This window comes from Anas acuta, chromosome 2, assembly GCF_963932015.1.
Source record: "Anas acuta chromosome 2, bAnaAcu1.1, whole genome shotgun sequence".
Lineage (NCBI taxonomy): Eukaryota > Metazoa > Chordata > Aves > Anseriformes > Anatidae > Anas > Anas acuta.
The window spans coordinates 152,676,201-152,702,042 of NC_088980.1; the positions used below are offsets into that span (position 1 = coordinate 152,676,201).

A 25,842-nucleotide genomic window follows, 5' to 3' on the forward strand; every position below is an offset into this window, starting at 1 on the left:
GGGAGTAAAAATTGCTACAGTCTTCACCAGATCTCATGGTGATTTTGAAATGGAAGTTAAAATCTTCAGAAAGCAATGGAGTCCAAATACCATTTAGAGGCAAGTAATCTGAGAAATTTATCAGAACATTTTACCCCTCTACACATCAGGCAACCTTCAGTTCCTGTAAAAGGATTTTCATAAGCAGAGAAAGCATTAGTCTAACTGTGTGCCAAAATAAACACTAATCGGGAAACAGGGAGAAAAATCCTCTAAAATCTCTACACAGGCCAAGAATTTTGGTACTAAACCGTGTATTGAAAACACAGCAATGTTCTATATTCAGTGATTTAAAATGTCTGTTCTCTCACCCAACTTCAGCTGTGGTAAATCAGGAATCTCCTTCATTATGAGGGTGTAGTACATGTGAAGTCCTCTTTGAGCATTCAAGAGCAGAAGACAGAGGTCCTTATGCCATTTGTATGCATGCTGCATGCAGTTTTCAGATGGGACATAAAAGCTGCCCTGTATAACAAAAGTATCAAGAAAAGAAAAATACAGAAATATAATTATTGCTCTCCATTTGTCCTACAAACTTCCACAAAAATTTAATTGTGGTCAGACTTTCACTTCTAACCAAGCGTTTGGCACCCAGATCTACTTCCTAGCCGTGTAACCATAACCGCACCTCATTCTCTGTGTATGCTTTGCCCAAACCATATCAAAACTATTAGGTCCCAGGAATGCTGTCACATATACACTGAAACTAAAAGGAGGAAAGAATAACTCATATTAGTAGGTAGAATGGCAATACCATATGCATTTTTTCACTAATGCGAGTTATTCTGTCCTCCAGGATCAACAGCATGATTATTACCTCTCGTGGGAAGAGATGTCATTGGACAGACTACAACACATTTATACAAAAATATCCCAAATTTCTTTACACTTAGAACATAAGCTGTGTTTACAATAAGGCATCCTAGATCAAAAGTTTTCAGTTCCGTCAAAAGCACCACTTCTAGAAATAATTTATATTTGGAATTTGAACTGTTCAGACTTCAAAATAAAACTGTTTCTTAAACTGTGCTTTTGTGGCCAGAATTTCCAGGAGTGTTGCAAGTAATATTATGTCAACTGTCAGTAATAGGTCTATTTCCTAGTCTCTGTGAACGATGCATTTTAGCAGTTTTCATCACATCATGGAACTGCTATCCTCTTTCAATTTTTGGAAATGGTGCAGCACAAAGGCCTGTGAGCTTGCAGTCAATGACTATAGCTGCTTCTTGATCCCCCACTGACTCTAGTCACGGGGTGGGGTGTGATGGTGTATTCCCCCACACACCTGAGCTTTTCACCCATAATCCTGCTCAAGTGATAACCAGACAGCTGCAGACAGCTCAGATTGGACTCTGAGGAGACAGAAAACAACACAATAGTCAAGGGCTAATTGAGCATGTGCCAACCAAATTATGGTTGGTATGCAAATATGACTGAGTCCATTATCTCACCCCATAAACAGGGGGAAACCCAGAGCCCATTGAGCTCCCTTACATGTCAGTGGGCTGTATGCTAGGATTGCTAGGATCTCTGCTTGAGTAGGGGCACCTCTTAAGATTACTCTTTGAGGATGAGAGATTCCTCACCTATTAGAGATCCTCGGTAAGGCACTAATAGCTTGCTGAAACTTTGCAAACTTACATTTCAGATTGATTGTGCACATAGTCTTTTAGACATAAACTGTTGACCAAGTCTGGGACTAACATTGGATCCAGTGATACCTAAACTGCTTTGAAAAGCAAAAGGGTCCATTCTGAATCTCATGACTCAATGGGAGGCTCTCCTGACAATTTCATCTGACCCTGTCCTCTATGCAGTAAATAACTGAGCATACCTTGCCATTGAGGCTTTTTAAACCACTGTCTTAATTTACCATTAACTTCATCAAATCACCATCTTATATCAACAAAACATATTGCTGCTTCTCTCTTACAAGTGAAGTGCATCACTCCTCTACAACAACCACACAGGATTAATTTATCTGCTTTGCGTGAAGAGCAAGGGTTATGAAGACAAAGAGAGAAAGACAGCAAGGTACTTTTCCCTTGAACTTTATGAAGTATTAGGTAAATTAAGCATACATCTAGATGTGCATTTTAAGGCATATGAGCTGCACAAAGGCACCAGGACACGACTTTCCCACTGTCTATCTATGGAGAAACATGAACAATTTGCAAGTTACTCCACTGCTGATCATTTATGGGGAAAAAATACAATTCCTACATACCCTGTTAGGTACTGATTGTGTATATGGACACTAAGTAGCTATGCACCTTCAGGAAGAACAGTGAAGACTTCAACTACATGTCAGTGCACCTCCTTTGTTTTTCTCCCTTTGAGTCCCTCCAGTAAAGACTGCATTTCATGGCTTTTACCTTGAGCTAGGATGTGATTCTCAACTTTCTTGTGTAAAATAACAAGATGTTAACTCATGTTCTGTGGTTCACACAATGGGGACTGCTCAGCTTGGCCTCTTAGAGAAATGGCTAACAATAATTGACTGAGTTGGTTGTTCTTGGAAGGTTTCAAAAACTCTAGCCTCAGCATGAATCTGTATTTTACTCTCACCATGAAAAACACAAAAAAGGCAGCATACAGAAATGCTGCTGGGAATAATAGAAAATCTGATGTAGATTGATACACAATGTCACCAAAAAAAAAAAAAAAAAGTCCTGTTTTATAATCCGTTGCCAAATTTTAAGCAGAAATAGCTCTGGAATTTAAATGCTACACTGACAAGCAGAAGGAACAATGGGAGATAATTTCATAGTTCATACCAGCACTATAACGCAGTATTGTCAGGCAAGTCTAAATTTTGATAGGTCTATTTTCAGCCTTTCTTGTCATAAATTGTTGTTTAAAACTAAAATGAAGAAGTAATAGGAAAGCACAACTGCAGGTGGGCTCAAAAATGTGTGAACTAAAGACAATGAAAAACCGTATTAATTAGCTGTTTTAAATGCATTAATGTTTGCCTAACAGTCATATAGTGCTTTTTAAATTTTCTGAATTAATAAAATTTCATAGAGATCAGATGGATCAGTTTGCAGAGCATGGGAGTTTAGGAGAACATACTTTGCAAAGATTTACACAGTATTAAAACACAGAATGGGGAAATAACTGTTATTAAAAATAGTTCTCAATGTTATATGTTAGCAATAGAACTTGGTCGTTATTGTAGAAATATTAAATAATTTAGGTCTGAAGGGATCTGTGGAGAGCATCTAGTCTAACTACCTGCTTAAAACAGTTATGATCAGATCAGGCTGCTCAGTGTTGTTCTGTTTGGTCTTGAACATCTCCAAGGAAGAAGATTTCACCACCTCTCTGAGCAACTTGTTCCAGTGTTTAACCATCTTCACAGAGCTGTTTTGGGGGCAGTTGGCCACTGATATGCACTACTGCCTTGGGTTTGTTCATCCCAGGTGCAAGATTTTCTATTTGGTTTTGGTTATATTCATGAAGTGCCTACTGCTCCATTTCTCCAGCCTGCTGAGGACACCATGAGTAGCAGACCTTTTTGCCCTCCACTGTAGTAACTGTTCCTTCGAACTTGGTTTTATCCAGCTTGGCAATGAGCTGTTCTTATCATCTGAGGAGTTTGCTCTTGAAGATTAAACAGCACTCTCAGGCCTCATTTACCCTCCAGGGTAGATTCCCAAGGGATCCAGACAAGAAAGTCCCTGAACAGGCCAAAATCTGATCTTCTGAAGGCTTGTAATTCTTCTGTTTAACTTGCTAACTTCTCTCAGGATGTTAAACTCCATAGTCATACAGTTGTGGCAGACAAGGCTGCCCTTAATAGGCATGAGAAGAGGCAATTCCCAGGCCTAATTCTTATGCATCAGACTTGAAGTGTGACTCTGTGATAATCATTTGTCCCATACATTCACTGGTGATGCTGACATAGGCTATTTGCTTCCTCCAGTGACTCCTTTTCAGGGATGCAGCCAAGACTTGCCATTTTTGGCAGCACTGTTATACACACCTGAGAGCTTGAAATGTATCAGCTTGTAAGAAGGACTGCAGTTTTACTTTCTCTTTTGTAGACAAAAGTATGAGAAGAATTTACCTGTCTATGTCCACTTCTGATCATTTCTGTCAGTTAATTCTACGGACTTACTCAGGATTTCAGGAAATAGATTACTGTGAATCCAAAATTCTATTTTAAAGGTCAGATATTTTTGAAGATCCTCTAACATTAAGTCCCAGACCAATTAGTTTCAGAGACATTGCAAAAGCAGCAAGCATCTGGAGTCACTGCCCTAGTAATCTGTGACAGGAATTGTATAAATGCCAACCTAAATTCATTTATTTATTAAAGACATCTCTAGTAATTATGTCATTTTTGGGGAGGGAGGGTATGCATGAATAGCAAGAGTGTATGTATGGTTGAATAGGTTGTTTCTATATTAATAGAGAAAAGCCACCTCCATATTAATAATTTCCAAGCTCTAGGGTCCTGTGAAATCAAAAGAGCAGAACCTTTGCCACCATTTCAGCCATGCTCTGTACAATTCAGTCTGGATCCTCCTTTCAGTAAAGGAGTTGTTTTCAGACGGAAGAAATATGGCTAGCAAGTGGTGCAGTCCTCCAATGAAATGTTGTTTTTTATATATGCAGGATGATATGCAGGATGATACTTATGATACACAAGCTGTTGGTTCTGCTTCCTCCTTCATGGAGCACCATCTTCCAATATGAAGCAGCACAGTGAAGGAAAAACTAACCTGGGGTATTTCTTACAGAAATAAAGTTTCAGTTTTATACCTTCCATTTGAAGAGAAAACATATGAGGAGAAATGTTGTCAAATGTATTCATTGAAAGCAGACAAAATTAAGAAAGTCCTGGGCTCTGAAAGAAGGACTCACACAAACACAGATACGTATTTCTGAGCTACAAGCTCTTTCAAGAGATGGAGAACTGATGAAGAAAAATACATTGCTGTGTAATTATTGTTTTCATGACTAAAATGTCATCTAAAATCAGGAAATTTAATTGTGGCCATTTCTTCCCAATAAATGAAGAAAACATAGGACAACTGGTGACACATTCTACACTGCAGAGATGCATAATTAGGAGCACCGAATAAGGCCACAACAGACGAATCAAATTTCCTGTACAATTGCTGTGCATCAAAATGTATTTCTTCAAATATTTCTATGAGATATTGATAATATACATGAGTGCATAGGGTCCTGAGGAGGTTACTCCCAGATCTCCTTTCTCTTCCTGTCACAGTTCTCTCCAGGAGGAATATCTGTGCCGAAGAAAGGTGCTGTGCTCTCAGAATACCTTTGCATGGGAGGGCTAGCACTGCACAGTTGCAGCTCAAGGCGATGCCAAACCAGCACAGACTAGGCCATGTCGTGTGTTATTAAGAAGCCATATCATTAATCTGGAGCATTATGGTGCACCTCCATTAAGTGGCAGATGACTTCAAAATCCTGTTGTTTAATGGGAACATCCATCCCAATTTGACAAATCACCACGTCAAGGTGGAATGTAACAGTGATGTTCCAAATCTCTGCTCCTTCAACGACTTCACAGAACTGCTTAGAAAGTTGTCACACACACAGAAGAGGCAGAGCAGGACATAAGAGAGATTATTAAACCCACCTCACGGACAGTTTAGCTAATATGAGCTAAGGTCTGTGCATCCTTGTCTGCTGAGGACCCAAGCATGGCAGGCATCTGTCAGATGAGGCCATTATAACCTGCTGCAGCTAAACCAGCCTATCTGTCACTGTTCAGTAAGCTGATAAATGTCAGGAAATGCCCTCCTTTGGGATGGTCCGAAGACTGCATACCTTCCACATTCTCTATGTGAATTACCTTTTCTTCTGTGCCATTTAGGTGGTCCACTATTTGCTAGGTTATAGCCTGGAAGAGGGCTCCACACAACAACACTAACAAATCAAGTTTAGTAGCAAACATGATACATGTTATTCTAAGGAAAAAACAGTGATGCAAAAATAATTTAGGAAAAGCACTAGCTTTGACCCATTAAATAACTACAAAGTGCTCAGAACTCTGGGCTTCTTGGACTGCGAGGACAAACATCTTTTTCTCCAAAAGGTCTACTTCTTGTTAAGGTGCAACTTGTATTAAAACAAATACTGAAGCTAACAATCCCAGCTTGCCCAAAGCATGATGACTGTGCTGAGCTTGTAAAATCCATTGTGAAATTACACATTAGCTTCCTTGGTAAACACATTTTAAGTTAATTCCTTTGGCCTCCTGTTATTCTAATCTCATTAGTTTGTAGTTAATGACAGATTTTTCTTTGCTAGTTGCAAAATACATCTGTGCTGTCTTCCTTTTCCAAGACACTTTCTGTCTGTAATAGTAGACTTTAGTTCTGGCTTTTGCCCTTCTCTATTTCTGAAAACTTTGGGAGCAAATGAATGCCTGACAAATCTTCACTTCAAGACCTACCACCTAAAGGTACTTTGCTAGCAGTGATGGATGATGATACAGAAGCTACTAGTACTGACAGCAGAGAAAAGTATGACTTCTATTGTGCCAACAGCATCAGAGGCAAAACATATCAAGAAAGCCAAGAGATGATAGAAAAAGAGGCAGTCAGGAAAACAACACAAAGAACTGAAAATAATGGTTATAATTCCAGACTGCAATGATTTGCTTTAAGAGTTTTTTTTGTTTGTTTGTTCGTTTGTTTGTTTTCCCTGTGATGTGTGAAAAGATGTCAGCTGCATTGATCCCAAATGAAATAAACAAATAAATAAATAAAGTTGTCCCACTGATTGCCAATATCTTTTTGATGAACCCTCACAGCGAGTACTGTGTGCAGTTTTGGGCACCACGATTTAGGAAGGATATAAAACTATTAGAGAGTGTGCAAAGGAGGGCAACAAAGATGGTGTAGGGTCTAGAGAGTGAGACATGGCTGAGGTCACTTGTTTTGTTCACCTTAGAGAAGAGAAGGCTAAGGGGTGACCTCTTTGCAGACTATAGTTTCCTCAAGAGGAACAGTGGGGCAGGAGGCACTGATCTCTGCTCTCTGCTGACTAGCAATAAAACCCGAGGGAACAGCATGGAGCTGGGACAGGGGAGGGTCAGGCTGGATGTTAGGAAAAGGTTCTTCACTGAGAAGACACCTGGGCACTGGAACAGGCTCCTCAGGACAGTGGTCACGGCACTGAGCTGCCAGAGGTCAAGAAGCATTTGGACAATGCTCTCAGACATAGAGTTTGATTTTTGGGTGGTGTGTAATGGCAGTAAGTATAAAATACTTCCTAGCTCCTTGTTTATTAGTTGTGAAATAGAAAAAAAATGTTTTCCTAATAGATCAGGTGAGCACCTGGGTGTACACATTATATCAGAAAGTATATATCACTTATGTCTGTTTGCAGGGTGCAATGAAGAACCATCCATGTACATGTAGCCTTAATCTGTCTTTTTCGCAGTTAAATGATCATGATCATAGAGTCATAGAATATGAATGTGATGACATAAAGAAAAACCTAGTCAAATGCCAGGTTAAAATAAACAAACAAAAATGCTGTGTTTTGTATGTGCAAAGGTTTCTGTTCAATTTGGCCATATTCTGCAAAGCTAGATTCTGACAATGGACTCTCACTGTCCTTTGTCCATCTGTCCTCTAAGATGTTCCTCTAGGGCTTATCCAACCAAGTAAAATAGCTTGTAAAAAACAACAACCCTCAAACAAACAAAACATTCTTGACAACATCCCTGCTAAATATATTCAAATAAATCACCCTTTAAAATGAATGTGTCCCATGTAATGTTCTTTTCAGTCAACAGATTTCTCCTATAATTAGAGTGTATTACTTTATAAATGTACTTTTCCTTTATAACAAGAGAAAGGAAAATTACTTGAGAAAAACAAACACAAATTAAACAAGGTTCATGCCAATTCATTACTGTAATGCAGAGAACAATTTATGGATATCCACTTCCAGTGTACCAAATCCACCTAATATCAAAAGACACCAATTGGATTTTACGCTCTGTTATATACACTAAGTTGTATTTCTTTTGTATTGATTTCACAAAATATGTTAACTGTCTGAAAAGTTCAACAATAGCACTAGCAGCTGGTAAATTAGACCCTTTGTATTTAATCTAATTCAAAACAGCATTTTGTAATTTAGATTCAAATTCTAATTGCTTTTCAAGAATTTTGAGATACTAAAAAGCCATTGCAGACTAATTAGACAAGTTTGGCAGTTTTTCATTATTAGACAGTATTAGCCCACCTTTTTGGCAAAGATCAAAATATCTGCTTGGAACAGGGAAAGAAAAGTCAGCACCCCAAGATGAATGCAGTTTCTGAGAGCACAGTGTCTGCATCTTCATGCCCATATTTGTCACATAGCATATTATTTTTGGTCTAGCTTCAAAACCACTAAGAAAGGAGATTTTGCATTTCTACTCTGGAGACTGTTTTTTAAGGTAGGAGATCTCCTGTCAGCTGGTGGTTTGAACAGAAATGATAGTCAATAGCTTGATATAATACATTATATTTACACCTCATTATTATGTTTGTAAAAAAGAAAGGATTAAAAGGTGGTTTCTGGTCATTAGGGACATGGCTGAAATATAAGGACAGAAACATGCTTTCACATGCAAGAAAATACATGAGAGATTCATATTTTATAATTAAAACAAAACAAAAACAATAAAAATTCATAAAGTTAAACAACAGGAAAGGAACTAGGAGTTATATTACACAACATATTATTTCAGTTATATTATTGCAGTCAATTGTTTCAGAAACATTTATATGTGCAGTGTTTGTTAAAAAACAAAAGCCTAATTTATTAGGCACTTTGCATCCAGCTAGCACTTCTATGGGAATCCAGTCTCCTGAACAGAGCAGTTGGTTGCCATCTAAATGATGACAGGAGTCTCCATTGCAAGATTCCTTACAGTGATCCTCAGCTGGATCAGATGAGACTCCCCGGACTGCTGGTCTGATGAATTCCTATATCTCACTGGGCCATGATCCTGTGTGACCACTCCAGCACATACATGACCCATTTTTACTGTGTCTTATACCACGTAAGAAGTATTTTATTAATACATCAACTATTTATGAAAGTCCATCCTATTGACCATCTCTGCCTCTGCAGGAATAGCACCTATTGACAACCCACAATACCTCCTTACCTTTGGTCAATTTTGCAGCAGGAACTTCCCAGCAGAGTCCCTGAGACAGCTGGACTGCCCAGAGAATATTTGTTAGCATACCAAAGCACACAAGTAGTGCCAGTCAACAGGTCTGAGACCTGCCCAGGGGAATCTTTGGGACAGTCTGAAATGCCCACCTAGGTTTTTCCTCCACCAACAAGTCAAATGCTGCTTCTAAGTGGTGCCACTTTCTCTCACATTAATCTGTTGTCTCATTCTCCACTCTGCCTGGCAGAGAAGGACCTGGGAGTCATGGTTGATAGTCAGCTGAATATGAGCCAGCAGTGTGCTCAGGTGGCCAAGAAGGCCAACAGCATCCTGGCTTGTATCAGAAACAGTGTGACCAGCAGGGCTAGGGAGGTGATCGTCCCCCTGTACTCGGCTCTGGTGAGGCTGCACCTCGAGTACTGTGTTCAGTTTTGGGCCCCTTGCTACAAAAAGGACATCGAGGTGCTCGAGAGAGTCCAGAGAAGGGCGATGAAGCTGATGAGGGGCCTGGAGAACAAGTCCTACGAGGAGCAGCTGAGGGAGCTGGGCTTGTTCAGTCTGGAGAAGAGGCTCAGGGACGACCTTATTGCTCTTTATAAGTATATTAAAAGAGGCTGTAGTGAGGTGGGGGTTGGTCTGTTCTCCCACATGCCTGGTGACAGGATGAGGGGGAATGGGCTAAAGTTGCGCCAGGGGAGAGTTAGGTTGGATATTAGGAAGAACTTCTTTACCAAAAGGGTTGTTAGATGTTGGAACAGGCTGCCCAGGGAAGTGGTGGAGTCACCATCCCTGGAGGTCTTTAAAAGACGTTTAGATGTAGAGCTTAGGGATATGGTTTAGTGGAGGACTGTTAGTGTTAGATCAGAGGTTGGACTCGATGATCTTGAGGTCTCTTCCAACCCAGACAATTCTGTGATTCTATGATGCTGTGATTCATGCAGATAACGTAATGAGATGTTCCTGGACCTCCAGTGTATTAAAGCCTAAGTGCTCTGGGTGCACATAGTCACAGCCCTAACACCATCCCACCCCCATACTATATTATAGGATGAACTTGATCTTCACCCTTGTATCACACTTATCACTTAAATTCATAACTCTAGCCACCAATGTGGAAAAAAAAAAAAAAAAAAAAGAAAGAAGCTTAAACAGAAGCTTAGAAATGCTTTCAGAAACATAATTGTAAATTCCAAAAATATTTCAAATAATAATAATTTTAAAATATTACTTATATTTCAGTCAAGACAGAGGTCCCAACTGAAAAAATGAAGGTCTGCTATATCTAGCCCTCCAAAGCGACAGTAAGCAAACACAGATTTGCCAAATTAATAAAATTTTTTTAGCTTTTCATTTCTACTGACCTTCCTTTCTCCCCCTCCTTCAATATTCTTCTTTTTTTTTTATTTCTTTCTGGGAAACCAATATTACACTCACTGAGAAAGAACTTCATTTTCACTTGAACACATGACTATGCATGCTGAGGAAGAAGTGATATCCCTGTTAATTAAATCAGTGTTGGGAATGAAAAATGTAAAATTCCTACAGTTTCAGCACAAAGTTCCTCATCAATGAACTAGTGGTGGGAGGAGGGCAAGTTCTTATCCCATTTACCGAAACTGGTTGCTTGTCAAAATTACTTTTGTCTTGAATATTGTGTAAATATGTTAAACTGAACTCCGAGAAAAGACCAAAGATACAGGGGAATGCCTTCTCCTGAGCTTCAAAGAGGTTCTTATGGCAGGAATGAAATTCAAAAGGAAAAAAAAAAAAAAAAACACAAAAAAACCTCAATCAATTAAAATGAAGTAGTTTTAATTAAAATGTTTCATGGAAAAAAAAAAAATATATATACATAAAAAACTATACATATATACAAATTTATGCATACATGTATATTTACACTTCCATTCAGCTATGGAAAACAACAACAAAAAGAAACAAATCTTCCCCATTCATTCACTCACCAATAAAAAATAGCATAGATTCCTGTGCCGGACAGTGAAAACAAACAAACAAACAACAACAAAAACAGCAAATTCAAGAGCGTTTCATAGGTCAACGGCATGAACATCCATAGTGACGAGCTTGCGGATGCTTTAGTGAGATAATGTTTTTTCATTGCCTGTTTTCCTCAGCAAACACAGCATATTCAATGAGATTGTCTGTGTATGTCAGTATGACAGTGCTTCCAGAATTTTTTCTACATGGTGGCTGAATTTAGCCTTCTTTGAGAGATAGCAAGACATTTCCAATAGGTTAAGTGCCTAAAGTGCTGGGAAAATGGGCAGCCAGAATAGAAAAGGGACTTAAAATACTGTCCTAACAGAAAGACTTTAGGCTGTAAATAAAGGGCATGATACACAAAACTTGAGCCTGTCTGGGGGAGAAATCTGTTATGAAAGAATGTTGATTGGTATTTCATAATATAAGGTATAATTTGACATTTCTGTTAACTCCTAAGAGTTAGGGTTACTTTCCAAAACCACAGGGGTGACAAGAGAGTGGAAAAATTATTTAAGATTGGAGTCAGACTTAATAATTTACACTTTGCATAAAAGCTAGCATGAAAAAAGTATTTAACTTGAGACCCTTGAAAAACAGGAATCATCAGGCTTGAAAAAGAGCCATCATCTGAACAGTTGCAAGAGAAATATCCTGGTCAGCTCTAACAGTTGTGTCTAAAGATTTCAATACCACAAAACACTTAAAAAACACAAGATGTAGTTTCTCAGCTAAGAATGGCTGAGACAATAAATGGCTGAGAAAGATGAAGTGTCCAAGAAATTTTTTGATAGGAAAATTTCCATTTAAAAATATCATTTTAGTAAAACAAAAATACAACAAAGATCACATTGATTTCCAATAAAGTTTTTCTAGGAAAAAATAAAAAGTTAAACCCCTGATAAAGTTTCAAATGCCTCCTTTTGACACTCTGAAAGCAAAACATTTTGATTTTTTCATTACAAATGAAGCCTCTGGCTTCTCTTTCTTTCTTTCTTTCTTTCTTTCTTTCTTTCTTTCTTTCTTTCTTTCTTTCTTTCTTTCTTTCTTTCTTTCTTTCTTTCTCAAAATCATATTAAAATTGTAGGATATTTTACAGTTTAAAGGTGCAAAGCAATACAAAATTTTTTCTGTGCACAGGTTTCTTCCTTGTTTCTTTGTTTTGTTTGCTTTTTCAGTTTTTTTTTACAGTACATTTTATATTTTTTAAATTTCATTTCAATAAAAATGAAACCAAATTCTGCAGTCTCCTCAGACTGTCTCAAATCTATTTCCTGAATCACCTTGAAAACTATACCTAGGCAGACTGCCTAAGTCGAGTTACATCCTAACATATCTTCAGCAGTGTCACAACGGCTCTTCATGTAAAAACATACAAAGAAGTCTTAAAAAAAATCTTCTGAAGATGAATAAGGAAAAAAAAAATTTCTCCACCTGAACTCTAGGGTTATACATCACTTTGGAAAGCCATAAAATATTTTTCCTAGCAGTAAATTAAGCACTGGAGAAGACGTCTTATGAAAGCTAGAGCAGGTGTCTGACAAGAGGCATACTTCTTCCAAGAGCACTGAATCATCTGGCACAAGAAAAGTCATATGCCTCCCTTTCCCTCCATTAGATGTATGTATGAAAATGACACATTAATCTATATCTTCATCTTGTAGGTATTAAGAGTCTGGTTTAGAGAACACTCACAAAGCTTTCTGAAGTATCCTTTGGCTAAGAGATGGTACAGAAGTACTGAATAATTATTTTATGGGAAAAAGTAGTGGTTGATTTTTCAAAAAATGTGAACATAAATGCTTGTGTCAAGAGAAAAAGAGAGAGAGCGAGTTTAGATAGACAGTGATATACATGTGTGTATATATATATACATTTATAAAGCTGACTTGTCTATGTAATTCCAAATTTAATATTTATAAATATTCACAAACGCACACATACGTATGGTGTGAATGCAGACCTCCTAAGCAAAATAACACAGTGCAGATATCAAAAAGGACCTTAGTACCCTGTCCTTTCTGATTAAATAGAGTCCATGCTGCTTACCAACAGATAAGGAAAGCAAATCCACTCCTGTTGCTGTGATCAAACAAGGACCCCTGAGCTGCCTTGTTTTAACACATCACTGCAGGCAGCAAACAAAATCAGTAAGGTTTTAAAAGGAAACTTGTTAGCATATTTTTTGTCTCTCCCACACATTATGTACACACTAACACATATAAGAGAGACCATTCAAAGTCATAAGGAAATTGTACCATTAGAAATCACATTAAAGACAACAGAAAGTATCAGAAAAGCTTTGACACAACTTTTACACATAGCAATAGGAAAGGACATGTCCAGCTGCTGCTCTGGCTACAGTGGAGATGGTCCTATGCTATGTACTTGCACAGATTAGCATCTGGTGAAGGAATTTTATCCTTTTCACTACTACCATGTACTGCCTGATACTAAATGAATAAGTGTACCCAGATATTGTATAGTCTCTGAGTGCTTTTGTTTTGAAAATATTACAATTAGTTACTTAGGTGGCAATTATCAAAGCTCTAACACATCTCCCACGTTGCTCACATAAGAAGAATGAGATTAATATCTCCATTTTATATTTGGACTACAAGCATCTCCAACTCAGAAAATCATCCTAGTTTCCCTTCATAGCACCTGGACGGAAACAAGCAATTTTACCTCCCCTACTATCATGGTATAATGCATTATAAACCAGGACAGAATAATCTACTGGATAAACAAATGTGCTAGCACTTTCTCAGTCTCTCTTCAGTTTCTAACCTGCACTGTTAAGATATGTACAATGGTATATTTTAGTATATGTATTATATGTATTTAGAATATGGTATATAAAATGGTTATTTTAGCTTGGTGTGAGCTTTCTGAGGGGAAGAGTTTTTGAATGAGCACAGGGTTGTAGCAGCCCTGATGTGCACACCTGAGAATGGCAAAGGTGGAATTGGACATATTTCCTGCCCTTCTGTCTACACCTAGATGATCATTCCCCATATGTGGCCAAGGCCAGTGTAGCAGAATTACTTGAGTCTACTTGTGTACTGGCATGTAGACTGGCTGGGAGCTGGCAAATGTATTACTGAAAAACAGTTCTCTTGCACATGACATTTCTCTCATAGCGTTTGGCACAATATGCTATTAAACATACAGAACTTATATCATACTGCATGCACCAAAGAACTTGTCTCAGTGTTGCTTTCTGATGCACAGAGCCAGAGCAAATGGTCACTGAAATGCTGTTTATTGAATAAAAGCAATAGCGGGGACCACAGCTTCCTATCTAAAAATGTCAGGCTCTATTAAACAGTGCCAGTCTCTGTCAGAGAAAGAGTGACTTCAGGCCTGAATCTCTGTTCACATGTGACTAGAGCTATGGGAATAATTGATTTTACAGTTCAGTGCCAGAACTGGGAAAAAGGAACATGTTAGGTCAACTCAGAAAGAATTTCCTTGTTCATAGTGAAATGAAAGACTTTTTTTTTTTTTTCCTAAGGCAGTTTTAAGAATTACTGCAAGTTATCAGATTATTCTGGTTTAACAAGTCAAGATCTATCAATTAAGCACCACAACAGACCTTGTATACCCTCTTAACGAACTACAGATATGAATTAAAACATACTTTAAACTTTTTCGTGTTGTGAAGCTAGATAAAGAACCATGTCCTAAATCAGTTAACTTAAAACGGCATGCCATAATGATGTCTAATATAGGAAACAATAAAGAATAGGATGCAGAAAAGGTGTTCCTATGGGAAATATTTTCCAACCTACTGTAATAAATGCCTGTTTCACAGTTTCCCACAAAGGTAGTAGACTGAACTCAGTGATCCTATCATCTGTGTGGATGTGTAGATGTGGTGTTTTGGGACATGGTTTAATGGTAGTGACCCTGCAGCCCATGGGTCCCACATGGAGCAGATCTCCAGATCTCCACGCTGCAGCCCCCCCATGGGTGGAGGAGCCCCCGGTGGAGCAGGTGGATGTGGCCTGGAGGAGGCTGTGGCCCATGGAGAGCCCCCACAGGAGCAGGGGGTCTGGGGGGAGCTGCAGCCCACCCGTGGGGGACCCGTGCTGGAGCAGTTTGCTCCTGGGGGATGGACCCCATGGGACGGAGCCGTGTGGGAGCAGTTCCTGAAGAGCTGCTGCCTGTGGGCAGGCCCCACAGGCTCAGTTTGGGAAGGACGGCATCCCGTGGGAGGGACACCACATGGAGTGGGGTCACAAGTCCTCTGAGGAGCAGCTGAGGGAACTGGCTTGTTGAGTCTGGAGAAAAGGAGGCTATAATCAAAGAGGAGGTATAAAATCAACTTAGTGGTTCCATTACAGAAGTCCACTTCTAGCAACCTAATTGATTTTGTTTATTCAGCGGAGCATAACGATGAAAACTTATCTTGGGCCTTGTGAAATTTCACAAGAAACTGTGCTAGAGTTGCAGTAAGACCTTGAGACAGCAACAAACAACGCTGGCATTTTAAACCTAAAAAGAACATACACTTTGCACCTTGCTACTCCCTTAAAGTAAAATTTTACTCAGCTACAAGTACATGTATGTTCATAAATGGACGAAAAGGTAATTACTTCCAGTGGTAGAGCACTAACTTGCCATAAGAAAAAAAAAAAAAAGAAAAAAAAAGAGAAAAAAAGAAAAAAAGAAAAAAAAAAAGAAAGGAGGAGGAGAAGGAGGGGGAGAAGCAGAAGCAGAAGCAGGAGCAGAAGAAGCAGAAGAAGAAGAAGAAGGAAAAGCGGAAGAAGAAGCAGAAGCAGAAGAAGAAGCAGGAGAAGTAGAAGCAGAGGAAGCAGAAGCAGAAGAAGCAGTAGAAGCAGAAGCAGAAGCAGAAGAAGAAGAAGAAGAAGAAGAAGAAAGAAAGAAAGTGATAGGAGGAACAGGTTTTCTGAGCCTTACAGCATTTGTTTACATCCTTATGAAGCTACAGGTCTGAACCATGCTTTAATCAAGACCCGGAGACCCATTGGTATGAGCTGTGGGGAATATATTGCAACACCACATGTTGACAATAAGCAACCAACAAAGCCTGTGAACTATTTTAATAGAAAGGGACCGGGGACATGATCTTCTTGGGATCTGTGATATGTTGTCATTCCTGCCTATGAACAGGACTTTTATGATTTGTACCATGTGCTTTTTAGTCCACTTTTATGGCTGGAAATCACATTGGATCCTCTCTTTCTAATTCCATTTGCTTGGACTCTGAAATGACTTTATAATGGATATTTGGAAATAGCTTCTCAGTAGGTCATTTTAGTATTTAATTACACAGTCTTAGAGGAGAAAAGAGAGATAGAGCTAATCATGCCCACCCAAAGGTTTTATTACTTGCCCAGAGTTCAGTGTGGAAATCTCCATAATCAGGGCTATTGCTGCATGCAGGCTAATTAGCTTCTTCACAAATGCAGATGCAAATGAGAACAATCACAACACTACAGATCTCTTCTTAAACTTGGCAGCTTTTAACATTAGAAACACTGTCAAACAATGGCTAAAGAGGAAATATCTACTTTCCATTTGGCAGTGACAAATTACTTCAACCTTTATGGATTCCTCTTTTTTTTTATTATTATTTTTTTTTAGCAGTCTAACATAGCAGTCTAACATTTTGTTACTAAGGCAAATTTTTTGTTTTATTATTTCTTCCAGTCTGTTATACAGTCACGCCATTACCAAGTAGGTTCCTATGAGTCATGAGCAGGTGGGAAGCAATCAAGTCTCTTTTGATAGCATTATTATTTTTTATTATTATTTGCAAATGTTCTCGCATATCCCCTTCTTTCTACTTGGTTCACAGTCAACTTCTCATTTTCCCTCAAAGGTGTGGGCAAAATATGCTGTTCTGTATATGCTCTGTCAAACTGGATCAGAACTGAAGCCCAAAAAGTCTTGTGTTTTAGAACCAGCTGTAGTTAACTGCCAAATACTCACAGGAGAGACAGATGTAACCAAAAGAAAACCCAAATTTAAGCTCTGACAATTTCAGAAATTGCATGCCTTTAGGCAAAATCTAAAAATGCCCAAATACTGGTTTATGCAGCACTCCTCACAGTGCCCTTGATTTTTGAAGAACGTGCAGTCATTTTCACAATCATGGCAGACCCTCCTAAGATCATACAAGCACCTTCCAGATATGTGTTATTCTGGCTATAATAGGTCTATAAAACTGGAGGTAAAAATCCTGTTATTAGTTCTAAATATGCTACTTTTCGACTTCATGGAATTTTGTCTGTTTTTGTATTGTGAAAAACAATGAACATACGATGTTTTGCAAGATCCTGCTCCAAGGTTTGCTGTAAATAAGTTTCCTTTCCCAGCTATTTTGCTGAAGATAATTCTATGGCTCTGAGAATTCCATCACTCACATAATTCAAGTTTTCAAAGTGACCAAGTGAAATCTATTGCATTTTTCTCATAGCAATGTTTCAAAACCTTTTCTTTCTGGAGTATTATTTTATTTCAACCAGCTACACCCCAAAAGAATTATTTACAGCCCTGGCTGCAGGACCCTTCCTTCTTGAAAATAATTAGTCTTCACAAGAATTGCTCTGCTCGAGCCTACGTGCTATGTGGCTGGTCTCTGTTTTCTTTGACATAGAGGGATGTGGTTTCTATGCCTTTTGCTTCCAAAAAACAACTCAATGCCTAATGCTGTCATTATGCTGCATTTCTGAAGTCTTCACTTATGACATACTCAGGCACTGAATCATTTATACCTCTTTGACATGCATGCAAACATACCTCAAATTGCAAAGCCAATTATAAAACAATATACTGGCCTTTTTATCACTTCAGAAATCCACTGTTTCTATTTTAACACTGAAACAGAAGTAATGGCTAATCAGAAACTTTCCTGAGTACGTTACTTTAAGGCAATTATATTAATTTGGTATAATTTACTGCAACAAAACAGGGATTTTTTGAATAGCTGGAGCTGTATAAATTTGCATAAGTATTATATTTTCACAGGTTCATTTTCCTAGCTGAGTAGATACCTCCTGTATTATGCATAGTACATATTCCAGCCCTCAAGTCATTTACACTTAAAGACAATCAAATTTCATGAGCCATGAGTAGTTTACCATTTATTCTGCAGGCCATCATTTTATGGTTTTAAATAAAATATTTCTAGTCAGTTTAGTAGATGAGAAAGGGGAGGTTGACTGGTAGGTCTGGAGACTCAACCTGTATTTGTTTACAAGAAAGCATAATGTGTAGAGCAGAAACATTGCTTTACCATCCCCAGGAACAAGACTCAACACTGCTTTGGAGGAACCCCTCTGTCCTATTTATGAGGACTTTACCCTTGCTTCAATCAACACTTTCCTCCAATGACAGTTAGAGCTGGTTCCAACAGGAGTTACAGATTGCTCCAAGAACTAACAAGAAACCTGTGAGATGATAATGATTTTCTTGGGGGGTTCATCAGTGAGCAGACATATAATGGCCTCTGTTCTCCTTATGGACTTTTCTTTCATGTTGAATCATAGAATCATAGAATAGTTTGGGTTTGAAGGGACCTTAAAGATGATCTGATTCCAACCTCCCTGTCCTACTGGAAGTCAGAGGCTGCAGAGTGAAAGATACTGCAGCTCTTTAACACGCTTCATGACACAGCCAGCTACCTAGAGATGGTAGTGTCTCAGTGAACAGACACCATCAGTGCACCCAGCCCCATTCAAATACCATGCTGTGTTGCTGGATCAGCAGAGGCAAACATTACTGTAAAATAAGACTGCCTGGAAGATTGATTTCTCCAGATTTATGCCAGTGATGGAAGCAGTGTAAGCTTACAGGCATACTGAATGTGTCTAGCTTACCCTATATAAATGTCTAGACATAGATTCTCAGATATCCATATGACTCACTGCTTGAATAATCACAAACATTTCTCATCTATGTAAAGATGCGGAGATATGGATTTGTTTGGTTTTGGTTTAGCTTTTTTTGTTTGTTTTTAAAGCGTCCTCAGTCTTCTACAGTCTTCTTAAACAGTCCCAGTACTTCTACAACCATCATTTTCCCTTGTTGTCTGTGTTCTACTTATCCCAGCCCACCCAGGTTCCCCAGATCTACAGAGTCCATTTTGACAAAAGAGCCTTTATTTTCAGCTCATTTCAGGCCAATTCTTACTCAGAAGCTGAAAATCTTTTTGTTGCAGGTCCACTACTGGAAGTTAAGTAATCTTTGATGCTGGTTCTGCTCCCTCTCACAAACCCTCCTTCCAAATTAAGGAATTAACATTTACAAACTATATAAGCAGTCTTGAGCCTAGCATACCAAGGTATCATTATGGTCAAAAGCATACACTTGAAATGCAAACATTGCAGTCAAAGTGGTAATTATTACTAAGGTAGTAACAGATTTACTGGCTGAAGAATTTCTTTAGAGTTATCAGGAACATTAAGTAGGAAGAACATAAAAGCCCAAGTCACATTTGCCAAAGTACCTAATAGCTGAATTCAACTCTCCTAGCTATTGCCGTCTGATCATTTAGTGTAAATAAGTGATAAAGTCTCTCTCTAAAGCCAGCTTGATTCAGATAGGCTATTTAACTTCTGTGCAGGCAAACACTCCTATGCTCAAGACTTCTTCGATTTAGAAAAACAAATTTAACTGAACGCTAAACTAAGTGTGATAAATTGCAAATACAGTAGTTCTGATTTCATGGTTTTACGCCAACTTTTTGCCCTTCCTTCCTTCAAGCATTAAGAGCATTGCTGTCCTTCAAGCATTCTACCCAGCAATTGTTTATTTTTTTGCCACCCATCAAAACACTGAAATACAGACTCTAAACATATGTTTAAGTCCAGACAACTTCAGGGGATTTTGTTCTTGTATTAAAGGACTTCTACATTTTTTTCTTATCTTATCCATGAAGCTCCAAAAATGTTTTGTCTATACTGGCTAAAGCTTTGACAATTGGTATTCACTGGAAAGACTTTTGAGAATCATACACTGGCCCATCTCTGTTCACTCATCCCCTTGTTTTCTGTTTGTCACATTGTTGAAGCTTGTCAGATCCTCAGAGAACTTGTAAGACCACTGGACCAGAGAGAGTTGCTTGTACACAGGCTGATGCCAAAAGGACTGCACTTCCAAGTCTTCCTCTCAAGCAATGCACCAAAATTTATAATTCATATTAGTTGTGAAACTGATTCTTGGGTCATTATGACTGGCATGGTCGCTTTGAACAGAGGTACAAGCTTTTGCTGTCACTCGAGGATTTGTTTCCACAAAACATGACAAAGTGGTTGGAAAAAGAGGGAAGCTCTTTTCTTATTCCCCAGTCCATGAGCTGCTGTCTGGGACACTTGCCAATAGCAAAGAGTTAGTTTCCAGATGATGGATCTCGACTGTGCTGTTGTTGGCATTTGTGCTCCTGTTGGAAAGACCGTCAGCTCAGAAGCTATGAGACTTGATTAGGTCTCCTTTCACGAACTCTCTCACCATCAGTCAGTGGGAATTATTGTAGTGTTCTTTAGGGCATATGAAGATAATTTTTCAACAAACTACCACTGGGAAAAGTACTGAGAAGAAGGAAAAACTGAATTATAGAGCGCTCTACCAAAGGAAGAGCCAAGTCCACTTCCCAAACTGAAGCGTAGAAAGGCTCTTCCTGCTGCTTGTGTACTCTGTTTTAGGGCAGAAGGAAAGAAACATCTGTCTCAATCCCCCTCCTATAAACTACCTTGAAAAATCAATGCTAAAATCTGTAGAAAGGGAAACTTTTAATTGGAAGGATGTCGGTCAAATGAGTGACAGTACAAGCCACTTCGGTGGATTTCAGCCCCCAAGTAAGACATTACAGTTGATAATAAATAATAAGCCTAATAAATTCTTCAGTATATAACTTTAATCGTAGCTATGAAAGAAAAATAAATTCTCCATACTGAGTATGCCTTTTATCACTTTACTTACAGCTACTCTAAATTAGCTACATAAAACTTTATTTTAGTTGCACAACTATAGGTGTGATTAACTCTTTCACAGCAATATGCAGGGAAACAGGTAAATTTGTAAATACATGTAGGATGCAGCAGTTTAATTCTCTCCAATACATACATGTCATAGAAAAACAGCAAAATACAGGCATGAAAAATGGAACTTCCACTGCAAATTCCATCAATTTTCAAAACGGATTTTCTCCAGAAGAAAACTCTATCGCCACCCTGGCTGAAGTCTCACAGGAATCTTTGGATGCTTTCATGACAGTGAAAGCCAACGTGAAAAGACGGATAAATTTTTTCAACATCGCATTTTATGCCTAATCCCAATTTAATCCCTGTTTTGAACTCTACCATAATGCAGATCATTGCTTTGCTGTACTCTGCATATGCCAGGTCAAACACTAAGAGCCACAGAAAAGAAACATGCCAGTGATTAAAGAAACCAGTTAGTGTCACATTATTAGATAGCGTGTTTTCTGCTAGAGCTAGGAAATCATTTACAGTTCTTTCTAAAGATCAGCCATTTATCTTCAGGCAACTAAAGATTAAAGACTTCATCAGTAATTATCACAAATGGTGCCCTCAGCACACTGATTAAAGATACTTGTCATTATACCTTATAAGGAACAGTACATCAACTCTTACTATTTCAGAATAATTATGTGGTGGACATCTGCTGGAGTTCCAATCACAACTAGTCACCATTTGCATAACCAAGACACTGAAGGACTCCTGCTCCTTTAAAACCACACATTACAAATGCACACCAAGGCATGAGAGATGCTTTTCGTATCTGGCCCACTCCAAAAAAACAAAAGCCTGAGACCAAAAGAAAGTGGTTTAAATTTAAATTTAAAATCCAACTCCTGGCTCTGCACAGATCAACCCAAAAGTTTAGACCATGTGACTAAGTGCACAGTCTAATTGCTTCTTAAATACAGACAGGCTTGGTGCAGCGACTAAGGGGAAGGTGACTTGGACATGTGTGGAAGGTTTCAAAAACAAAATAAAACAAAAAACCAACAAAACAAATCAAACAACAACAACAAACACTAAGGCTTAAACAGGTTCAATTATTATAACTTCTCTGTTGAGATAAGCAAGGAGGAAACTGTCACTGGTGTTCAGAAGTCAGTTGTGGGGAGCTAGGGAAACTGCACACATACAGACCAGAACTGCTCGCATTTAATTAGTCTCTTCCCTGAGAAGCTGGAAGTGCAGATTGAGAAGCCTTCACGATCTATCACAAAGCAGTGGCACGTAAGCAGCCTGAATGCAGAAGATTAAGACAGTAAGTGGCAAGAGGAGCTGATGATTGATATGAACTTTCTTTAGAAATGAAGGCAGTAACTTGCACTTTCAATAAGGAAAAAGCAAACTGAGTACATAAACTAGCTGAGAACTTGTACAGTCAGTCTATGGACCTATAAAGAAAATTAGCTCTCTGATGGATCCACATGTTTTATGAGGAACAAAGAGGTAAAATAGGTTGTATGACCTAGAGATTATATGTCAAGGTAAGAGTCCTCTACTTCATACTCAAGAGACACTTGGAAAACATGACTTAGTAATATTAACATCAGATTTTAGTATAATTCATTCTTTTCTGGGGGCTTGACTGTAATGTAAATTTAGCTGCTACTCTACTGAAGCTAAATGTTCATATCCTGTCTGAACCATGCCTCTAGTCATCTGCTGAGTATGATAACACTAATAAAGAGAAAGCTTACTTTTGTGAGCAAGTCTGCTTCGTGATATTGGAGAGTTTATGGAACCTATGAAATTGGATAAATTGCTGAGTTAGTGAGTGCTCCAGAGATACCGAAACACCCACTTGCTGTGGTTTTAAACTATGGAGCTCCTAGACCTAGGAAGAGGACACAAAAGGAATGATTTAGGGTTCCTATCCGTTACGAGCTTCCACTCAAATGGAAGCATTCTGGAATAATAATCAGTATGCAAATGAGGGAAAAAAAAAAAAAGCTATTTTCAGTTTACTCACAGTAGGTAAACCTAAAATAATGGAATGTTACCATTGTTTCCAGTGTTTCAGGAAACTGAACCAGGCATCACATAGAAGACAGATAGCCAGGAGATGCTATAACCATGTATATAACATGTATATAACCAGCAGAAACTTTGCAGAGATGAAATACAAAACAAACCAAATACAAACAAACAAAAAACAAAACAAAACAACAACAACAACAAAAACAACAACAAAAGAGGATAGACCAAAGTAAACTGCTTTACAGCATTATATGACATATATATGACTACATAGTAATATGACTACAGAATTATATGAAGTGTATTAACACTCATTTTTTCCATGCCCTGCTGCCCAGTGAAGCCTTAGAAGATGAGATATGTTGATGGTTCTAGACCAGACTTTAAATGGTTGCATCAAACCAAAGTTGCTTACAAATAAAAAGTGTGGTGGTATAACTTGAGTTAAAGTATTTAACAATTACTGATTTGGACACGCAATAGACGAGGTCTGACCAAAAATATACAAAGAGGAGTAGAGAGTTCTGGGGGTTTTGTGTAATGAAAAGGGTGGAATCTATTCTAATCTCCACTGAAGGTGACTACATAATTCCTGAAAGATGGACAAGTCTACAGTCCAGTTAAAATTATCTTTAACAAACACATTCAAACAACCTGGAGAGAAATCTATGCAGTTGTTCAGAGAAGTAAACTGGACCGAGTATAAAGTGTTGCAACACAGCACAAAACAAAATTACTTCTCTTCCTGTAATTAGTTATGGTTAATATAAACTTCAACATAAAATAGCAGTTAGTCAAAATGCCCTCAGTTGATGTTAGGCTTACCTCCACAGCAGTTCCCTTTCTAGATCCTAATTTGTATTTTTTACATGAACAAAGAGAAGTAGTCTTCATTCATTATCATGCATCAAATATAGTATGTGCAAAAAGGCCATCACGGTCTATTACATTAAAATGCTCAGATCAAGAACAGTTGTCTTTCTCTCCATATACATGTTTCTCAGGCTAAGCAAACACACATCTGACCATGCGGAGGTGGAGTGTACAACATTATATTTCTGATTGTTCAGTGTGACGTTCAGATGACCTGCAGTGAAGCAGAGTGCTAAAGCTGGTTCATGATACAGTATTTTCACTTTAGCATTTAATAGGTCACCTGCTAGGATAATAATTGTGCTGCCATTTAAGAATAAATAAAGGTCTCTAGTCAAAGAAGATTAGTCAATGGAGATGGACAGAAAATAAGTTTTGCAGCCAAGGAAAATATTTGGGAAGGAAATAAAGTTTCCTAATCAACAATAGACTAGGATTTTTCCATGGAGACTGGAATAAAAAATGGGAGTGGTGTGTTAGTTTTCCCATTTATCATCTTAAAAAATAGATTTGACAAGAGGATAATGAAAAGTAGGAACCATGCTCCAAAGTATCTCTCTTGTATGATGTACTGAGACATACAGTGATAAACACTTGAATCAGTTATTTAAAGCCATGTGATGGGAACGTTTACCAGAGAGACATAGGTTGAGGTCAATTTGTTTGCCAACAGCATAGTGTGACCCAACAGCTCAGATGGCAGCCTCAGGCCAAACATTCTCTCAGTCTGGGTTAATTCCCTGACAGTTCTCCACCAACTGCCTTAGGCTAGCACGTTTTTAATACTTATGTAGAAGAGAACAGCTCTGACAGGAAAGTTTGAGGGAAGTTGAGGGCAGCATGTTAATCAGAATCTTTGAATCAGGGTTTCCCAACAATGTGATGATTCCAGTGTTCTAGGTTGAATTTCTAGATCTGATATTTCTAGATCTGGGGAAATATTTCTGACCAAAATAAATAGATAAATGACAAAAGAAACACCCCAAAGCTAGCACTTTCCTCCAATCAAAATCCAATTATTCATTATTTTCCAAACAAGCAACTTTGTACTAAAAATTGCACAACAAGCTCTGCTCATCCCCTGCAGTAAGTAGTAAGATCAAAGGCAAACACTAACTAAGAAATCTGCCTTGAGTAAGGCAGTGTACATAACATCCCTTCAGCAACATACACAGTACTCATTCCTTGATATTTCAGACATAAACCCTTCCAGGTTTCCTTCCTGACGCCAGCTTTGACCTGCTGCTAATTACAGCATCCTTAATAATGACTCAATTCCTCTGCCTGGAAAGCAAGGATCTTTTACTGAATTTCACCCTAAAGCAGACATCTAGTTAAGTGAATTCAACCTTATAAGTCCATTGTTTATCAGGGGAATATCCACACATCCCGAATTTTTCTGAGATGGTTGGTATAGGTGGGGTCTGAACATCCACAAATTGTGTATCCAACTGCCAGGTAGTTTATACAGAAATGTTTGAAGGGTTCTTCTGTAAAGAAACTCTCTGTACTAGAGACAAACATTCTTCCAAGATAATACAGATGTTGTGTGACCAAATGGAAGTGAGGTATTATGGTCCCACCCTCCTTACCTCTGATGAAGTAGGTTTGCAGTAGCCAGCTCCAAACACTAGATTTTCTAATGACATACTGGACTGGTCTGGTCCCGCATCCAGGTTGCCTTTACCAAGCCATGATCCTTTCCCTGGACGAGCAAAACTAAAAGAAGAAGAAATGAGAATAAAAATAATCAGAGCAGTAATGTTACAGAAG

General features: G+C 38.4%; 1 protein-coding gene across 4 annotated transcripts in view; it reads right to left on the reverse strand.

The window, feature by feature from the left end:
* FAM135B (family with sequence similarity 135 member B) overlaps positions 1 to 25,842 on the reverse strand; it is a 211,795-nt gene that overhangs the window by 40,170 nt on the left and 145,783 nt on the right. For all 4 annotated transcript variants that reach the window (XM_068672707.1, XM_068672704.1, XM_068672706.1 and 1 more), the window contains 2 exons: positions 25,662 to 25,788; positions 351 to 504 (listed from right to left, as the gene is read on the reverse strand). In XM_068672707.1, coding sequence (XP_068528808.1) covers positions 351 to 504; positions 25,662 to 25,788 — 281 coding nt within the window. The remainder of the gene's footprint in view (positions 1 to 350; positions 505 to 25,661; positions 25,789 to 25,842) is intronic.